The following is a 20,071-nucleotide window of genomic DNA, read 5'->3' as shown; positions in this document are numbered from 1 at the left end:
GTTAGTCCACTGCTTACTGGATTATTGAGGGATTTCTCCAGGGGGGTCTCCGTTCTTTCCCATGATTGTGCATCAGCTGGTAAGCCTATGTCGTTAATTTTAGTAGTTACAATGCCAACTGCGTTACTACTAACATTCATCTGCTTTATTGCATTATGCAGCCACTTTCTTACATTTAGTCCCACCTACATTCCCCTTACAAGTTTTTGCGGCTGGGCATTCCTTGGTATTGTGCCTAGACTTTCGCCTAGCCAGCTAACCTCTAGTTGTTACAGATGGGCCATCACTGCTTATACTAAGCTGTGAATCAGTGGCCGAATTGAAAATTAATGACGTATCACAGAACCCATTGTCATTAGAAATAACTCCCTGGGAAGAAAAATATGTGATAACGTCATTTTGAAAGATAGGGGGGGTCATTGATAATCTTGCTGATGGAGAGAGAGTCTCGGGAGATGCATTACCCCTCATCGAGGCTAGATCTTGGGATAGTGGGATGTAGCCAACCCATGGAAGAGCAGCAAAAGATGGCGCCAATATCGAGTCCTGGGAGTTTATAATAAACGCCGATGCATTTGAGGAGGGCAAGGGGAGAAGGGAACCAGCAGGGAGCGAGAGGTGGCGCTCTGTATTTTCTATGGCATTGGCCACCATGCCAATAGTTTTTTGCAGCATGCGATCTATTGCTGTCAGGCTAGAAAGCTGGGAATTTGCAGCTGCTTTTAGCTTTGGGGCGGGAGCGAGCAACGCGGGGTTGCGTTTCCCCATTTTTACCACTATGAGTAGGGGAATAGAAAAACCAAATAAAGATATATACACAAATGCTATATCATCGACTGCTACTAGCAGATACCACACAAAATGCACCTCAATGAAAAACACTAGAGGATAACAGTCTTTACACAATAAATGCTGTGTGGCTTTAAATCTTACTGCATCAAAAAGCAATCGCATGCGGGACCAGATGACAATCTAGGGGGACACGAGTACACAAACCCAAGAGGGTAGGCCCGGCCCGGCCTCATCCGGCCACAAACGGTCCCGCCCTTGTCCCAGGCTTCTCCCGGCGCGCGTCCTCGCGGGACGAGGGACCAGCCGGGGCTTTAAGCGCCTCCTGGCGCGCACTGGTGCGGCGTCGAGCCCCAGGGGATCCTGGGGATTGTAGTAGGCAGTGGCGGCGTCAAAATCCGAAGGCAGCCCAGGTGAGAGAATCAACAATGAGGTAGGGGGCGGAGCCAAGCCCGGCCACTGGAAGCAGACTAGAAGAGTTGTAGAAGTCCCCACAGTCACGCACAGTTAGACAGTAAGACTCGGCCCCAGCCGGGGCCTTAAGCGCCTCCTGGCGCGCACTGGTGCAGCAAAGAGCCCCAGGGGATCCTGGGGATTGTAGTAGGCACTGGCGGCATGACTGGCAAAGCCTAGCCCGGCCGGTCAAAATCCGAAGGCAGCCCAGGTGAGAGAATCAACAATGAGGTGGGGGGCGGAGCCAAGCCCGGCCACTGGAAGCAGACTAGAAGAGTTGTAGAAGCCCCCACAGTCATGCACAGTTAGACAGTAAGACTAGGCCCCAGCCGGGGCTTTAAGCACCTCCTGGCGCGCACTGGTGCGGCGTCGAGCCCCAGGGGATTCTGGGGATTGTAGTGGGCAGTGTTGGCGTGACCGGCGGAGCCATGGCCGGCCGGTCAAAATCCAACGGCAGCCCAGGTGAGAGAATCAACAATGAGGTGGGGGGCGGAGCCAAGCCCGGCCACTGGAAGCAGAGTAGAAGAGTTGTAGAAGCCCCAACAGTCACGCACAGTTAGAACTAATATATAAAAAACCCTCAGCAAAGGTCCTGGTGAATGATAGCCTTACAGACAAAATATCAATTAAGAGAGGCACGAGTCAGGGCTGTCCCCTATCCCCCTTTTTGTTTAATCTTTATATAGAACCACTGGTCTGTTTATTAAGAGGAAACCATGAGATAATATTGTTTATATATTGAGGCTGGAAGAAAAATGTGGCACTGTATGCTGATCACCTGATGTTATTTTCTAGTAAGCTAGCGACTTCACCTCCAGCAATAGACGAGGTTATGGCCCAATTCAGAAAAGTCTCAGGATATATAATGAATCAATCAAAATCCGATATCATGGAATGGAACTGTGATTCTAAAAATCTATTGGCGAAAGAAAAAATAAAGTATCTCGGTATAGACCTATCAAAAGACCTTAAAAAATAACGAGTGTGAATATCCACAGAATTCTGGGGGAAGTAAGGAAGCTTCTCAAAGTTTTGGGTGGGCTTCCACTAACCGTTATGGAAAAATCCAACATAATCAAGATGTCAATCGTCCCTAAATTCACACATATATATATCCGCTCCAACACACTTCCTCGTGAGCGTGAACAAGCCGTAATGGCGAAACGCGTCGTTTTTCTTCTTGCCTATAAACGTCACTTGCAAGTCAACCTGGGTGTCCGAGCATCATCCTTATCAGGAAGTGTGTTGGAGCGAACTTATTGGGATACCGGTTACCCTTCTCGGACCGCCCACGACAGCCGTTGATCTTTATACCGGTAATGGTGGAGGAGCATTGTGAGTAAGGCGGTATAGCCGTTGAAACGCGTCATATCTATACTTTTGTAAAATAAAAACTTTTTCCTGAATTAGACCCCACGGAGTCAGCGCCTGCTTTGTACCGCCAAAACGTCAGGTTTGGATTTTATATATATGATCTGTGACCAAGGGCGGACACCCGAAACGCGTCAGATTTGGTAAACTCTCTTTTTCAATAAAATCTGCTGAGAACACATTGGGACTTGCGTGGTCTTTCCTATTCCTGTCTGTTGGGTGGCGACGTGGTGAGAGACTGCTGTTTCTGTATATATATATATATATATATATATATATATATATATATATATATATATATATATATTCAGTGCTATACCGTTAGAATATAAGAAGAATGGTTGAAAAAATTAAAAGGAGAATTAAACAGCTTTATCTGTGCTGCGAAGGGGACAACAATCGCCTGGAAAAAACTGAAAAGGAAAAAAGACCAGGGAGGGATAGCAAGCCCGGATCCGATGGAATATCGTAAGGCATTTCAATTTAAATACTCATGAATATTACTGGACAATTATGAGGTCTACCCCCACACTTGCAGGCACTAGTTAATAAAGATGACAGCCACTTTCTGTATACATTTGGGCACCCCAAGTTCTTAAAAAAAAATAAAACTAGGAGGAGCTTAGCGCTCCCGAAACCCTCGCCGGCTCCCTCGTCTATCCTGGCACAAATCCTGTTTCTGACGACGGGTTCTTGTAGCTGAGACTCTCCTGATCAGAAAGGCCTTTTTCAAACTTTGAATCGGATGCCGGACTCCCGAATTACTCCTTCCTGAGCCTGAAGGCCTACACCGTGGCTCGTCCCGGAACTTGGGCATCCGGAGCACCCTGAAAGTAGTTGAACAACAACGGCGTGTGGAAGGGGACGACTACCCAAGATCTACTTTCGGTTTCGCTTTTCCTGGCTAAGAAGATTGGGAGGTGGCTGCCTAGTTATCAAGCTGGCCTGTGAGCGCACTCGCTTGACTGATCTTCACCGGCGCCCTGCACCTCAGTTTCTCATTGTTTTTCCTCGTGGGGAGCCATTTTCACCAGGTCCCACAAGCCCCTGAGGGGCGTGCAGCCCACCATGGCGGGCAAGTCTGATAGTGACAAGCGGTCCGTCAAGAACGCGACTCGCGGTGGCATAACTCAGACCACCATTATGGACAGATTTGCGCGCAACAAGGACTCGCCTAGCGGGACTGGCAAAACCCCGGAGGACCTTGGTGGTGGCCCCCCTGAGTCGGAGGAGCCTACTCTTCGAGACGTGATGGGTGCCATTGCGAGTATACAGTCATCGATGGGCTAACAATATGAAACCTTGGCCGCCAAGATCAACACGGTGGCGGTGGATGTAGGCTTGATTCGGGTGGACTTGGCCAAGACTAACGAGAGAGTCAAGTCGTTGGATGTCAAAACGTCCAGTCTCACCACCGACGTCTCCGATCTCCAGACTGAGATCCGGACTCTTCAGACCTCGAGTGACCAGTTTGCCCGCCGGCATGAGGATTTCGAAAGTCGCGCTAGGTGCAATAATGTCCGCATAGTCGGAGTTCCGGAGTCCTCAGCCGATCAATCGAATGACTTACTCTTTGAAGATCTGATCCTCAACCACCTCGCCCCTAAGGGCCTGAGCAACCTTTTTGCGGTGGAGCGTGCCCACAGAATCCCGGGCGGCATACGCAAGCAGGGGGGTACACCGCGACCCATCATTGCGAGGATCTTCAACTATAGGGACAGAGACGCCATTTTGCAGGCCTCGAGGACTAGCGGCCCCACCAAGTTCGAGAATGCGTCCATCAATTTCTACCCAGATTTTAACCCATCGGTGCAGAAGCAGAGACTGGGATTTTCTGGGGTGAAGCAGAGACTAAGGGACCTGGGCATGAAGTATGCTATGCTTTTCCCCGCCCGATTACGCATCGAACATAACGAGCGGGTTCTGTTCTTTGATATGCCAGAGGTGGTCAGTGACTGGTTGGACACACTAGCTATGCCACGGGACAATGCGGAACAATCCAGAGGTGCTGAAGGCAGCCAACGGGACCAGAAGGAGTAGGGACACCGGCGTGTGCTACTATCGTACCGTGTTGCAGTGGATTGTTATCCTTTTTTGGGTCAATGACACTCTTAATGACAAACCCTGGGGTGGCGGGGAGTTCGGGACTTTTCCTCCTCCGGGGGTGCTTCCTTTTCTACTTGTAGATTAGTTTTCTGGGGTAGGGCGACAGGCACACTGCAAATGGGGTGGTTTTCTGGTTTTATCGCAGGGGTGCAGGATGTGGGGTTGTTGTTGTGGGTATTTTGGGGGAGGGAGGGGTTTCTTTTTACTGTTTGCATTGTTTTCGAGGCTACGTCTTAAGGCTATGGCTTAATCTGTGTTTCCTTCGTGGGGTTTGGGGGACCCGGCTACTTTGTTTGGGAGGGGGGGTAGGGGGCTGAGAGTCTTGAGTTGGAATGTCAAGGGCTTGGGGGACAAAATAAAGAGGGGAATTGTACTCCAATATGTAAAACGCCATTCCCCCAACATTGTATTACTGCAAGAAACACACTTGGTGGGGAACACGTTCCATGCAATGAACCGGAGGGGCTACCGGTTGGTGGCGCACTCGGGATTCACTTCGGGCTCTAGGGGGGCTGGTGTTATGATCCGGAGTTCCCTTCCCTTGGAGATTGATGAAACGATACTGGACGATAGGGGAAGATATGTGGCCATTGTTGGTAGGTGGGAGGGGAGAGCGGTCGCCATCCTCTCGATATATGTCCCCCCGGGTTTGCAGGCCACCACATTTGCCGACCTGGGGAAACTGGTATGGGGCTTCCTGAGGGGATTCTGGTGGTTGGAGGGGACTTCAATTCGGTGGCTAACGACCTGGAGGATCGACATCCTCCCAGGGTTCTTACACCATCGCAGTCCTGCCTGGGTGATTTCTTGGAAATGTTTGGTATGGTGGATTGTTGGCGGATGCTTCACCCAGGGCAGGCTCAATACATCTTCCACTCCGGGGCCCACGGGAGCTTAGCTAGACTTGACTATATTCTTGTGCCCATAGCCCAGGCTACAACGGTGCTAGAGGCCCGACATTTGCCTAGAGGCATCTCGGATCACTCCCCGCTGTGGATCCATATAGATCTCCATTTAGACGCAGGGGGCCGGGTCGCCCCAATTAATCCCAGGCATCTCCGTGTTCCGGAGACCAGGGCTGAGGTGATCAAAGCCATTGATCACTACTTCGTTGAAAATGTGGGATCGGTGTCTTCGTCTGTGTCTTTATGGGCGCCCTTTAAAACAGTGATACGGGGTCAGACGCTATCGCTGGTCGCCAGCTCTAAGAAGCGCCACAATGGAGAGGTTGAGCAGCTGGAGTCTGATATTGTGGCTTTGGAGAGGGATCTTGAGTGTGGGGTCACTCGTGAAAAGGTGCATGTTTTGCAGCTAAAGCAGACAGATTATAAAGCCTTGGTCATGAATGCCGCGAAAGCCATGAGTCGAGAGCAACAGATCCGTTTGTAAGATGTGGGCGACAAGGCAGGGAAGTTGATAGCTTGGCTGGATAAGAGGGAGAGACTGAATCGAGTGGTACCGGTGGTTGAGCGAGTGGATGGTGTACGTGTGACGGATCCGTTGGAGATCGTGGAGGAATTCGCTTGTCACTTCCGAACGGTGTATGCGCCTGTCTCGGACCGGCCGGAGGAAGACTCCCATCTTTTGCTTAGGGATATCGCTTTGCCTTGCTTGTCCGAATCTGACAGAGAGCTAATGGAGGCGGATTTCTCCACTGATGAAGTAGCGCTCGCTATTCGCTCCATTGGCTCTGGAAAAGCCCCGGGCCCGAACGGCATACCCATCGAGCTGTACAAGTTGTGTCCGGACAAAATGGCGTTGTATCTTCGCTCGATGTTCTTGGAGTCCAGGGAGAGGGGTTCGCTTCCCCGTGACCAGCGTTTAGCGTCCATAGTGGTGATACATAAAGAGGGTAAACCCCATGAATTCTGTACCTCCTATAGACCTATATCACTTCTTAATGTGGACCCTAAAATTTTGGCAAAAATGTTAGCTAACCATCTGATTCAAGTGATCGGAGATCTGGTGCACCCGGACCAGTCTGGCTTTATTCCGGCCCGCAACACCGCGTTGAATTTTTGCCGTCTTCATGGTGTGCTGGCGAGGGCGGAGACGCTACTTGAACCGGCCATTTTGGTTTCTTTGGATGCCACTATGACATTTGACACACTGGAATGGCCATACCTATGGGCAGCCCTGGCAAAGTTCGGCTTCGGACCGGTGTTCATCGGATGGGTCCGGCTACTCTATTTGGAGCCCGAAGCCCAGGTGTCTGTTAACGGTTGAGTGTCGGCTCCCTTTGTTCTGGGGAGGGGTACGCGACAGAGGTGCCCTCTGTCTCCGCTGCTTTTTGCCTTGGCTTTGGAGCCCTTGGCCGCTTGGTTGCGATGGGAGCCGTCCTTCAAGGGTATCAGGTGGACTCCTGGTTTTGAAGATCGCATCTCACTTTATGCGGACGACATTCTCCTTTACCTCACCTCGGAAATCTTTGGGGGTATTGTTTGACGTCCTTAATTCCTTTGGGAGGTACTCTGGTCTAGTCATCAATTGGGGTAAGTCTTGTGTTTACTCGCTCACAGACGAAACTCCACTTGTCCCGCGCAATTGCCCAATACAAATTTCATTCACCGGGTTCAAGTATTTAGGTATCTATGTTTCGCGTGATTCAGCTGTCAGGTATCAACTTACTCTCCCGGTTCTTTGCCTAAAAGCAGACGTGAAAGCTTGGAGCAGGCTGCCTCTGTCCCTGGTGGGCAGAGCAGCCTTATTCAAAATGATGTCCCTCCCCAGATTTTTATATGCGCTTAAAAACACTCTGGATCTTGTGCCTTCCAGCTACTTCCACGAGATCGAGTGCCTACAAAGAAAATTGCTGTGGGCCGGACGTCCCCGGATTGCCTTGGCTAAGCTTACGCTGCCTTGGTATGATGGCGGTATAGCGTTACTGGGCCTCACAACTGAGCTCAGTTAATCATGCGATGTATGGTCCAGCCTCTAACCCAGCTTTTGCTATGCACAAATGGTTGCTGCCGGGCGGGGACTATAACAGGGCGCTTTATTCCAAACGGTCTGATGTTGCGTTGACGGGGCCCACCAGAGTTGCGGTGCGGGTCTGGTACAACGCTAATGCCGCTATGGGCTGGTCGGACACTCTCACTCGAGCGAGTCCACTCTACGCTGCCGAGAGGTTAGGCAATTTGTGGACTACCAAAGGTTTCAAAAAATGGGACCTCATTGGGATTAGTAGGGTGGGGGACCTTTGGCGGAAAGACAATATAAAGTCTTTTGAAGAGCTGCAACTTGAATACAAACCCAGCACTCGAGAATACTTTCGGTATCTACAGGTCCGACACGCTCTTTCCTCTGTTTTTCCGGCCGGCACGCTCGTTCCAGAATCCTCACCCCTGGAGGACAGAGTACTCGACGGCCATGTCCCGGAAAGTACGATCTCACTAATATTTAAAAAGCTGATAAATGATCGGGCGGACCTCCTTCTACAGCTCCGTACGGCCTGGACCAGCGATGGACTGGAACTTGATGATGAGGACTGGCAGGCGGCAATATCCTCCCCGAAGGACGTAGCAATCTCGGCCCGTCTGAGATTGGTGCAGTTGAAAATCCTACACCGAGTGTACATGATGGGTGCTCGCTTGTTACGTATGGGGTATGCTTCGGATGACTTGTGTAAGCACGGGTGTGGAATGGTGGGTACATTCCTCCATATTTTGTGGGAGTGTCCGGCGGTGGTGTCTTATTGGAATCGTGTGCATGGTGTTATGGCCGAAGTGACGGGTGTTTCGCTTTTGCCTGAGGCCTGCAGGTGTCTATTAAATGTGTGGGAGCCCAATGATTATAATGTAGCACAGACGCAGTGGGCCACCTTGGGTAATATGATCGCTAAGCGTAAGCATGGGCGGAAAATCCGTTTCGCTCGCGGATTTTGCGGATTTTCGGGAAATTCGCAATCCGCGAGATTCGCGAATCTCCCGCAAAATCCGCAAATCCGCGAGCAGCGGATTTTGCTCGCACTGCTCGCACTGTTCGCGTGAGTTCGCAACTTCGCGCCCCGCAAATAAGTGCTAAATTGCAGAAATACGATCTTAGCAAAACTGAAACTACTTACCAAGTTCAAAAGTTCAGGGTCATCATTAGTAGCCATTTCCTGTAGTGCTTCCTGAGGGGCCCCTCCAGAGTTCAGTTGCCAGTTGCAACTATTATGTGACCCTGCTCTGAACCTCAGAATAGTTACACATATGCCACAAAGGTCCTGAATTACAGCTAAGGGAGACAAGCAGGAGCCAGGCTGGAAGTTAAAATCCATTAATCAGCCCCTAATTCATTATTGTCAGTTGGGGCAGGGCAGGTGTTGTAACTAATTTTGCAACAATGAAAGCACTTAGCAAGTGCAAAAGATCACTAATCAGGGCGCACTAAGGAAGCAGGTGCCAGCTAAAAAAAATATTCTGTGACACATTAATCAGCCCCAAATTAATTCAGGTCACTTGAGGCAGGGAAGGTGTGCTTTGCTTTGCCGAAAATAATGTACACTGGACAACCAGAGGGTGTGGTGATGAAACAGAGGGTGGCATGGGTGGGCCAGAGGGTGGCATGAGTAGTCAGAGAGTGGCAGTGGTGACAGAGAGTGGCAGTGATGAAGAAGAGTGTCCCAAACAGGCTGGACACGTAGAAACAACAAGTTCGCAAAACTTGCGACCCGACAGGTAAGTTCGCAAATTGCGAAATTGTAAAAACCCTCGCGAACTGGCAGAAACACGGGCGAACACACAAAAAAAAAATCCGCAAATTCGCGGGAATTCGCGGATTTTGCGGATTGCGAGTTCGCAAATCCGCAAAATTCGCGAACGCGAGATTCGCAAAATTCGCCCATGCTTAGCTAAGCGTGACATTGCGCAATTGTGGGGATCGTCGAGGGCACCCAGTCTGTCGGCCTGGTCCAGAAACATGGACTGGTGCATGTTCCGTGAAAAAACAGTCTACATTGCTCGGGGCAGGCCCAAGAAGTAGGGGAGGGTGTGGAATCAGTGGAACCAGTATTGTGGTGAAATTTGTACTCCCCCTTTTGTGCCTCCAACGGAGGTGTTACACTCCCCTTAGCGTGATGTACCTTCTAGTCTGGATTTTTGGCTATGAATTGCTGGCTCGCTCTCCCTCCCCTTGCCCCCTCCCGTCTGCTCTTCCTATAGATTTTTAACTTCACTTGTTACTATGTAACAGTTGTGGATGTGGTACTCCCTCCCCAGAAGGATTACTTGTGTATCTGCCTTGCGTTTAGCCTCAGCACTTATTTTCTTTATTTTTGGTTGGTTGGTTTTCAAAAAACACAAAACAAAGACCTTATTCCTCCTGTGATTTAATGTATGACATGACATGTTTGTTTATTTGCCGCCGGACCCTAGGGTTGTCGGCTGAAGGGCTGTGTACTCTCATCCTGCTATGATCGTTGGAAATGTTGCCAGCCGACCCTATGTGGCTGTATGATTGCTATTGTATGTCCATGTTTATCAATAAAGGTTTTTCAAAAAATAAATAAATTAATAAATAAAACTAAAGACTCTCTGGATAGCTGCAAAACTATGGTACCAGATCAGGAGTACATTGAAACTTCCCTACTACAGTGATTTTGCTCCTATATGGGAATCGCCCGGTACCCCGAAATGTCTTACAGACAGACTAGCTATCCCTTTAACCTCTTCGCCGCTAATGACAAGGGTAACTCGTCATGCACTTTTCATTGATTTCAATGGAAATTCAATGAAAAGTAAAATATTGCCTTAGCAGCCAAGTGGTTAAGGGAAAGAGGTATAAATAAATGGGGCAAACTTATAGAGCAAAAAACTATTATCGACTGGGATGCTCTCGTAATCAAGACCGAGGGTACTATTTCAAAATGTAAATATTATCAGCTACAGAATTGGGTTAAAAGCTTTCGAGAAGAAGAAACAGGAACTACGGAAACCGAGAAACTATTCCAGAGAAAGAAGATACCCAAGAAAGAAATCTCCTGTTGGTATTGGGGTCTTATTCAGGCAGGGGAAAAGGATTTCACGATTCCAAATAAGATATTGGGTAAAGTGCTGCCGACGCTGGATATAACACACATATGCCAAGTATCTATGGCTACAATTTGGTGCATAGTGAAATCTGCCCTCTTTGTGAATAAATCACCTGTTTACTACCCAAGGAGCATACTGGTCACCGAAAAAGCTATCCAAGATCAATAGGCAAAAGGTGAGATGCTGTCCAAAATGTGGGGAAGAAAGAGAGCATAATCTCCATATGTTGCGGCAGTGCCCCCATCTCGAGCAGTTTTGGAATGAGGCGGGTAAGACTCTCTAGATTCCCCATGGACAACCAGTCGAGGTAAGCATAGATCTTGTTATTATTGAGATAGGCCATAACATCTCAAGTTATCCACAATTAGATAAAAATAGCGAAAATCTTCTCTTTCTATTAATAATGTTGGCCAGAAGACAAATTTGTATAAAGTGGGTGAAGTCTGTACCTCCCACACATTGAGAATGGCTAGCCTGAATTCAAAGAATGTACAATCTAGAGAAGCGCGCGAGGGTAAACAAGAGATATACATTTTAGGGTATCTGGTAACAAGACAACAACCTTACTTGAAGAACTTCTAGACTGGTACAAGGAACAACCTTACAATATAGGTCTAACGATTTAGCAATGGCAAGTGCCTACAAGCAAGGGCTTGAACAAGTAGCCACAATGGCTTGCTCCCCCACACAGGCGGCAAAATAGGGAAGTGGAAACAAGGGGGCCCTCACACCCGGGAAAGTTGGGAACTCCTACTTCTACCCCAGGCTCTGCACTATAAAGGAGTGTTTCAGACTAAGTTGGATAGGACCAGGCCCTTGATACTCCTCTCTCCTAAATCATTGCACAATGAGGACAGTGAAAACATTTATGCTTCAGATAATTATCTGGAGTGAAATTATAGAGTTCACTGGGTCTACATTGCAATATTAGATCTTCATTGAGATGTATTTTTTATTTTGCTACATTTCTTCTTTCCCTCTGCAACATCCTATTTTACCCTTTTGTAAGTATAAGATATGAGGGCTCCAAGAGAACTGCGGACACTCATCTAATATCTGCATTTCATTTTCACTTTAGCAGTTTAGATTTTCTCCTGTAAATAATTATTTTAATATGACAGTGATTTTTTGGCCACTAGTGTGGTTCAGTATAACCAGGTATAAAGGTTTATACCTTATTGGGCATTACTGCACCATCCTCATTCTCCTGACTGTACAATTTAAAATGAGATATTTCAGTTTAAAGTAGCTAACAATCTCATGCCAGTGATAGAGATGACTTTGATTTATTAAAAATCTGCGTCTAACATTCGGAATATTATTATACTAAAACAAAAACACTATATTTTGCAGAGCTGTAATTTCCTCTGCTTGACCTAACCAGGCCCAAGCTAGGCCTAGTCTCCAGCTTGAACCCTAAAGTAGCCAAGATGTGTGTTTTCATTTATCTGCCCATCGCACATAGAAAATGTGCAATTTTGAAATTCTCTGTATTGACATGCTGTTCTGGAAGAACTCCATGGTCGAAGTCTTCCTTTACTATGTAACAGTGTCAAGGAGTTTCCTTCATTACACTGTAGAGCTATTCACAATATGAAACTGTCATTGTTTTAAGTGTAACTAGATTTGTACTTACACATCTGATGACTTTAGGGCAAAAGGGGTTGTATTCAAATTCATTTAGGGGTGGTTTTAGATGACACAGAATTATACTTTGTGTTCTGATTTGTAAATTCAAGCAATGATTTCGATTACCTGTGCTGACCATATGATTTTCATTCTGTATTTTGCTACACAAGACAGTGAATTAGGAGATGAGCCAGTCTGGTTTGCCCTGACTATTTTGAGAGCATACCTTCACTTGTCTGTCTCTAGTTTTAGACTTAAAGGGGCTTATTTACAAACCCCTTGAGCTGCCGGTACGTCACTTTAAAAATGGGGAAAAGTGACAGCGGCACAAGGGGCTTGTAAATAAGCCCCAAAATATTTTACTCTGAGGCTTGACTCTGTGTCAAGCTGTTTGCTGCAAGTGACTGAGCCTTCAGCTACTTTCATTTATTGATTACCATGCATTTTAACAATTATTTTTGCCTTCTGTAGTGCATTTTGTAATCTATTAAATAAACGTCCATGGCTTCAAATTTTTCCCTACCTCGTGCCGTCTTGAGTCTTATTGCGTATATAACACGGCCTATTTTCCTGATTATTTTAATTCTCTCAGGGGTATGCTACCTTGCCTATTAGAAATAGGCGCTTTATTATCTGTTAGATTATCATAGCTAGCGTAAGCACCAGCAATGACATGCCTTTTTTATCTGATCTTTCTAATATGTCTTCCTATTGCACAGAAGATAATACCATGAGGTAAATTTACTGATTTGTAATATACATTGTTTTTCTGGAATACCATTTGTTCTTTTTTGGTTACTGCAAAGGTTATTATTCGCATCTTATAGCTTTTTTTAGCCATGGCCTCGCAATTGTATACTGTTGTATTCTTATAATTATTATACATACTGTTACTTTAAATTATATGTGTGAGAAGTTTACCCTTAAAAGCTGCAATGTGATCTGTTGCCATGGTTTGCAGAATTCTGTATTCCAAGTAACAGATTTATTGGATCTGCTTGGCTGAGCAGTTGCTGTACTGTGTTCCTCTGCAATAAAGGTTCCTTTTATAATTTTTGGATCTCATTACTACAAAATTGGTGACGATCTTCTTCCTGGTTTGCTACATATTTACCTGGAACACAGACACTTCCAGAAACTCGAACATAGGTAAGGTCTATTTCATTCTTTATTGAACTTTGGATTTGCTGTATGGAAGTACCTTCATTTTGGATTTGTGTCTTGGAAGCAGCTTACATTTGTTTTTGAAGCGTAATTATATGGATTTGGATTTATTTTAACCGTGGATTTTGTATTTTTTTGGGGATTGAACTCGTTCTGTGTCTTTGTTAAAGACTGCACAGTTTTCAATGATTTTTTTTCTCCTGTCAACCTATTGCCGACATCGTTTTTTTTTTCAGGCCGTGTTTGTCGGACTGAGACAAATCCCAATTTATTTATTGAATGCCTGGTCAACGCTCTTACCTTGTGTATTTTTGAAGCGTCTGCCTCGTGTCATCACTCGTATGCTTTCAACACCAGCCAAGCGAACTCCTGCATGCTCTAGCCGCTCCCGCCGATTATCTCTATGGTTTCACGCAGCGCATGAGATCATCGCGCGTACGTGGAGGCCATTACTTTTCCGGTAGCTATAACAATCATAAGCAATCACAGAAGCTTATTTTGGATTTGGAAAAGGAGATCGGAAAACGGCTGATGAGCGCCGAGGGACTTCAAGGGACTTCAAGTAAACAATCTTTACAATTTGATCGGCATAATAGGTTTGACCAATTTTACTATCTTATATTGTTTATCCTGTTAGAGACTTTACTACATTTTATTTGTTTAAATTGCTCTAGTAAACATTCAATATAAGACTTTTATGAAATACTACAGTTTTATATTATTTTTGGACTGATTTGTATGTGTAAGTAAACTTGGTGAACATTAATTTTCCAAAATGCAATTTGATCCTCCATCAAAATGTTTGCAAAATAAAGGAGAACCACCTATTCCATGGAATCGCTGGAAGTAGGAGTTTTTGACCTTTTTAAAAGCGATACATGGCGATAGATTTTCTGCGGAAAGGAAAATGAACATTCTTTTACACTCATTAGTTCTGATGGACAAGTTATATTTAGAACACTTCCACAATATGATGGAGGAGGAGATAAAAATGTATTTGAAGATGCCATGATTCATTTGGAAACTAGATTTAAACCAACGTTTAGTATTGCTTTAAACAGATAACATTTTACACAAGAGCTCAAGAGGAATCTGAAACTTTTGACTGCTTTACGTTATCTCTCTACTATTTGTAACTTTGGTCCTATCACCGACGAAATGATTAGAGATCAAATTATTGTTCACACTAAAAGCAAGAAGATACAAGAACAGCTTTGGATTATGGGTGATCCGGATTTAAAAGATGTAATTGTCACAGAGAAAGCTATGGAACAATCAGACAAGTGGATGAAATCGTTAGATAACAAATCTAAAGACAAAACAGATGATGTTTGTGCTGTAAAATCGGAGCCTGTTCATAATTACTCAACTACCAACAATGTTCAACGGAATAGTAATAGTTCTCAAGGCACGTTCAAAAGAAGTGACAAGGAATTTCACTGTTGTAGATGTGGTAGTACTAACCATGCTGCTTCTTTTCCAAAATGTCCAACCATAGGAAGAGAATGTAAAAAGTGCGATAGGCGAGGACACTTTAGTAATGTGTGCAAAACTAATGTTGGAAATAATACTTCCACAGGTAATAGCAGTAGAGGTAGAGTTTCTTATGTTAACAATTGGGAGCAATATGGGAACAATGCAGAAGGTGATGAGACAGTATCTATTACTGATTGCAGTGAACAATCCAGTTCTCACATCTCCCTTAAACAACCTGAATGTTGCGTACAGGTTCTTGGGGTTTCTCTCAAACTCATGGCAGATTCTGGGTCACCTTGGACCATAATTATTTCAGTGAAGCATTTAAGGGATTAGTTACTTTTAAAGATCTTAAAAAATCAGATATTATTGCTAAGGCATTCAAATGATCCATTATTAAAATGGAAGAATATATGGGGGTTGACATGCATTTCAAAGGTCAAGTTGCGTTTATGAAAGTGTATGTGGCCATAAAGGGCATGAATGTACTTGGGTGGAGAGACCAGTGGAGTCTTAAAATTACTCTCAATCCCAGAAAGTCTGATCCTGTTATGGTTATGGACAATGAGCATGATAGATATCAGACAGTCAAAGGTGTGGTTAATGCTTGTGATCACATTAACAAAATTATTGGTTAATTTCCTAAAGTGTTCTCCAAAAATCTAAGAAAATTACATAGTTTTCAGCATAAAATTAAGGTTAGCGAAGAAACTGTTCCTGTCAGACAGAAATTGAGAAATGTTCAGATTAACATCAGAGAAGATCTTAAAATTTTGTTGAAAAACCTCATTGATGAAGATATTATTAAGGAGATTGAGTCTTCAGAGTGGGTTTCGCCAATTGTTTTGGCTCGTAAATCTGATCAAAGTTTAAGATTATGTGTGGACTTGAGAGCTCTTAATGCTAATTTAATTGTGAATTTTCTTCCCATGCCAAATATAAACGAGGTTGTGTGTATGTTGGAAGGTGCGAAAGTCTTTTCCGCATTTGATTTGCGTTCAGCATATCACCAAGTTGTGTTATCTGAAGATTCCAGACAATTAACTGCTTTTTTTTAACTCCTGAGGGTTTTTTTCAGTATAAAAGTATGCCCTGGACTAGTCTCTGCGGCGTCGGTCTTTCAACGTACGATGCATCATATTTTTAAAGATCTCCAGGGGTTTGTTAAGTGTTTCCAAGACGATATACTTTTGTTTTCACCTAATGATATTTCTCACAAGAAACATGTAATAGAAGTATGTAAACGTTTGGAATTGCATGGCCTCACACTTAAAGATAATTAATGCAAAATGTTTCGAGAATCTGTAGAATATTTGGGACATACTCTATCAGGAGATGGAGTTGTTCCCAAAAAATCTCTTGTGGAGGCAATTGTGAAAGCTCCATGTCCTGACAACAAAGAAAAACTCTTATTTTTCAACGGATTGGTTTGAGTACTACAGTAAATTTATTAAGGGATTTACAACTAAAATGGAACCGTTGACAGAAACAAGACAAAAAGTTGAGTTTCACTGGGGGGAGAAACAAGAGTCTGCTTTCCAGATAATCAAGGATGAAATTGCTCATGCTCCTTCATTGAAGCTGTTTTGCGTCAACAAAAAGTGTGTGTCACGGTTGATGCCAGTGAGTATGGACTTGGAGGAGTGTTATCTCAGAAATGCGGAAAGGACGAATGGTGTGTGGCGTTTGGCTCAAGAACTCTTAGTGAGAAGGAGAGGAAGTACTCAGTCATAGAGAAGGAACTATTGGGATGTGTGTGGGGAACAGAACATTTTCAAACTTTTTTGTGGGGAAGTCGGTTTCTGTTAAAGACAGATCATAAACTGCTGGTTTCCATATTATCCCCAGGTGGTGGTCGCAATGCTACCGCACGCATTGGTAGGTTGATGTCTAGGTTACAAGAGTACAGTTTTGACATTGAGAATGTTCCGGGAAGAGTTGTAAAAGTCAATCTTAACAGCATCGTTACTAATGATGGGAAAGTATGGAATGTCAGACAAGTTGTCAAATGTCATAATGTACCTGAGAATGTTGTATCTCTTAATGGTAATGGAACAAGTAATTCCAAAATGTCATCTGATAAAGACACGGTTTCTTCTAGAGTTAAAGCTGATAAAAGGATTATAAGAATTCCAGTTAGATTTAGAGATTAGATATGTACTATATAATTTTTTTTGTTGTTTTCTTTCTTTTTCAGGGATAAGATGTGTTGTATTCTTATAATTATTGTACAAACTGTTACTTTAAATTATATGTGTTAGAAGTTTAGCCTTAAAAGCTGCAATGTGGTCTGTTGCCATGGTTTGCAGAATTCTGTATTCCAAGTAACAGATTTGTTGGATCTGCTTGGCTGAGCAGTTGCTGTACTGTGTTCCTCTGCAATAAATGTTCCTAATATAATTTTTGAATCTCATTACTACATATACTTAAGCTCCAAAGGAGAACTACAGTACTTTGCATTCTGTTTGATACCTCTGTTCTTTGCGGCAACACTTGTTTACACCTGCCAGACATTGTTGCATATATTTTGGGCCAGGGACATTGGATCACTTTACAAATGAATAAAAAATAATGCTAATGAGCAAAACAAATGCTGAAAAAGAAAAATGTTAAGTTGACAATCAAACAAAATAAACAATCCTCATATTACAGTCCTGTTGTGGAATTGTAAAGAGGCCTAAGTGAATGCATAGTTTTCCAACTGCATAAATCAGAGGACTGCTTAGGCAAACTTTTAAATCACACCTTCTCTAGGTCTATACAGATATCTTCCATCTCTCCTTGAAGTCTCTGCTTTGTTTTTTCCAAACTTGAGCACTTTGTTTGCGATGCTTCTACTGCTTCTTCTGCCTCTTGTAAACGTGATGTCAGTTTTTTCCTGTAGTAACAAGGAATTGAAAAAGCCTTCATTTGAACAGCCAAATTGATATTCTGCCTGAAATATTAATAGCATTTTCCTTGTTTAAGACAGTACTATGTAATATGCAAATTGATCGACTGTACAGTGAAAATAAGTGCTTAAGTTATTTATTATAGCACATCTTCATGCCTGTTGCCAGCCTGCAAATTCTTAAAGGAGAAAAGAAAACACATAGGGCGAGATGTAAGTGGCCCAATACCAGTCGGTAGCGGCTGAAATTACCGAATTTCGGCCGTTACCGACCGGTATTAGGCTATTGAGATGTAGGTGGCTACATTTCAGATCCGGTCGGTAATTTAAAGAATTGGTAAATTACCGATTCCTTAAAATACTGAATCAGTAAATTACCGAATCTGAAATGCAGGGAGCACTCAAATGAGTGCATTTCCTGGTTAAGGATTCGGTATTTACCACCAAATAAAAGTTGGTGGTAAATATCGAAAACCTTTGAAAAAGCAAATTTGTGCTTTTTCAAAAGTGCCATGTGGCAGACATACATGCCCTTAGGGCATGTATGTGTGCCACATGTGCACCCATGCACTATTCAAGGGTGCAACAGGGTGTCAATGTGACACCCTGCCACCCATGAATGTGTTCCCCCATTACCGAATCGGTATTTACTGATTCGGTATTTCCAATTCACTCCTATGGGCCTCCAGGCCCAAAGGAATGAATGGGAATTACCGATTCAGAATTTACCGAATCGGTAATTACCGAATATTACTGATTCGTTAAACTTTACTGCATACTTACCTACATACCATTTACCGATTCTGAAACACTGAATCGGTAAAATTCGGTATTTTAGAATCGGTAACAGGAACTTACCTACATCTGGCCCATTGTGACAATCTTCAGTTCCAGTGTATACACGTGGCTACTTCCTTTATTCCTTTTATAGTAACCTTGCTACAGTGGTGACTGCCCAGGATGACAGTGGCACTCGCCTGTCTCACTGATTCTTCCAACCTGTACACAATGTGGGTTGACACACTTGGCACAAGAGAGAAATTCCGAAAAGTGGTTCAGAGACTGGAGTTTTTCAATTTCTTGCAAATCGCTCAATACTTGGACAAACTGTAGTATCACTATGAGGTTCCTCTTAAGGACTGAATTATTGGGAGGTTTAGGGGAACACTCCTTGATTGTTAGCAACTTTAGAAAGGCTGTATCCCTCTTGCAATTGGAAGAGAGTACTCTCTTTTCTTTATCTGCATCCCAGTTAAAGTCTGTCCTGAAGGAAGCCACTTGGGACCTTAGTTTTAGACTAGACTTTACTGCTACTTTTGATAAGAAGGGTGTCAATCTTCTTACTGATTCATTTGCAAGAAAATCCGCCCAACCTTACGCCACTTGGAACTTACCTCATGGTATTAGGAGATTTTGGTTTTTATTGAGACAAGATTTGTTACCCCTAAATAATCTTTTGTCTAAATGGCACGGAGTATCTGCAATTTGCAACTTTTGTCATCTCTCTACCCAAGACCGAATACATGTACTTTTGATATGCCCAGCGTTGCGTTCTCATCGCAGTAAGTGGATAAGACAAGTATGTTTGCAAATGGGTATTCTAAATGTGAATTCTTTTATGTATGCTTTATATAATCCCCCCAATGAGAGATTTTGTTTTCATATTTTTAACTTCTTTAAATGTTTTTTAGAAATTTATTGAAGACCGGCATGCTTAATAATGTGTCACTCTGTGTTCCAGTAATTGTCATTGCTATGATTTGCCTACTTTCACTGAGAATGGTATTTTGTATTGTACTTTTTCTTTATGTGGACCTCTAACGAGTTCCAAAGCATAATAAAGATTGAATTGAATTGAATTGAATAGTATCACTGTGATCCATGAAACAAAGAAAACACAGACCTGGAACAAGGCACGATTTGAGGGTGACTGGGATAGAGCGGAGGACAGATACACCAACTGCAGACATAGAGCCTTATTTAGAGCTTGACAAATTGAAAAATGGCGGATGACCTTCCACCATTTTTAGGCTGCCACTAATATTCCAGTGGATGGGACATCAGCCCCTTTTGGGCAGATGCCCTGCATCTACCCAATTCTGTCTAAATATGCCCCTTAATCTGCTTTTCTGGAGGTCAAAGTTTCCCAGCAGGTCAATATCCAACCTTGATGCAGGCA

The 20,071-nt window shown here is 44.0% G+C and overlaps 1 protein-coding gene across 4 annotated transcripts in view; it reads right to left on the bottom strand.

The window, feature by feature from the left end:
• The window catches only part of MYH16 (myosin heavy chain 16), a 1,042,471-nt gene that overhangs the window by 226,871 nt on the left and 795,529 nt on the right, over positions 1 to 20,071 (bottom strand). For all 4 annotated transcript variants that reach the window (XM_086930547.1, XM_086930548.1, XM_086930550.1 and 1 more), the window contains one exon: positions 17,748 to 17,880. In XM_086930547.1, coding sequence (XP_086786673.1) covers positions 17,748 to 17,880 — 133 coding nt within the window. The remainder of the gene's footprint in view (positions 1 to 17,747; positions 17,881 to 20,071) is intronic.

This window comes from Lissotriton vulgaris, chromosome 7 (genome assembly GCF_964263255.1).
Source record: "Lissotriton vulgaris chromosome 7, aLisVul1.2, whole genome shotgun sequence".
Classification (NCBI taxonomy): Eukaryota; Metazoa; Chordata; class Amphibia; order Caudata; family Salamandridae; genus Lissotriton; species Lissotriton vulgaris.
Note: the sequence above shows the minus strand (reverse complement) of the source record. Positions and strands in the feature narration are given on the sequence as shown.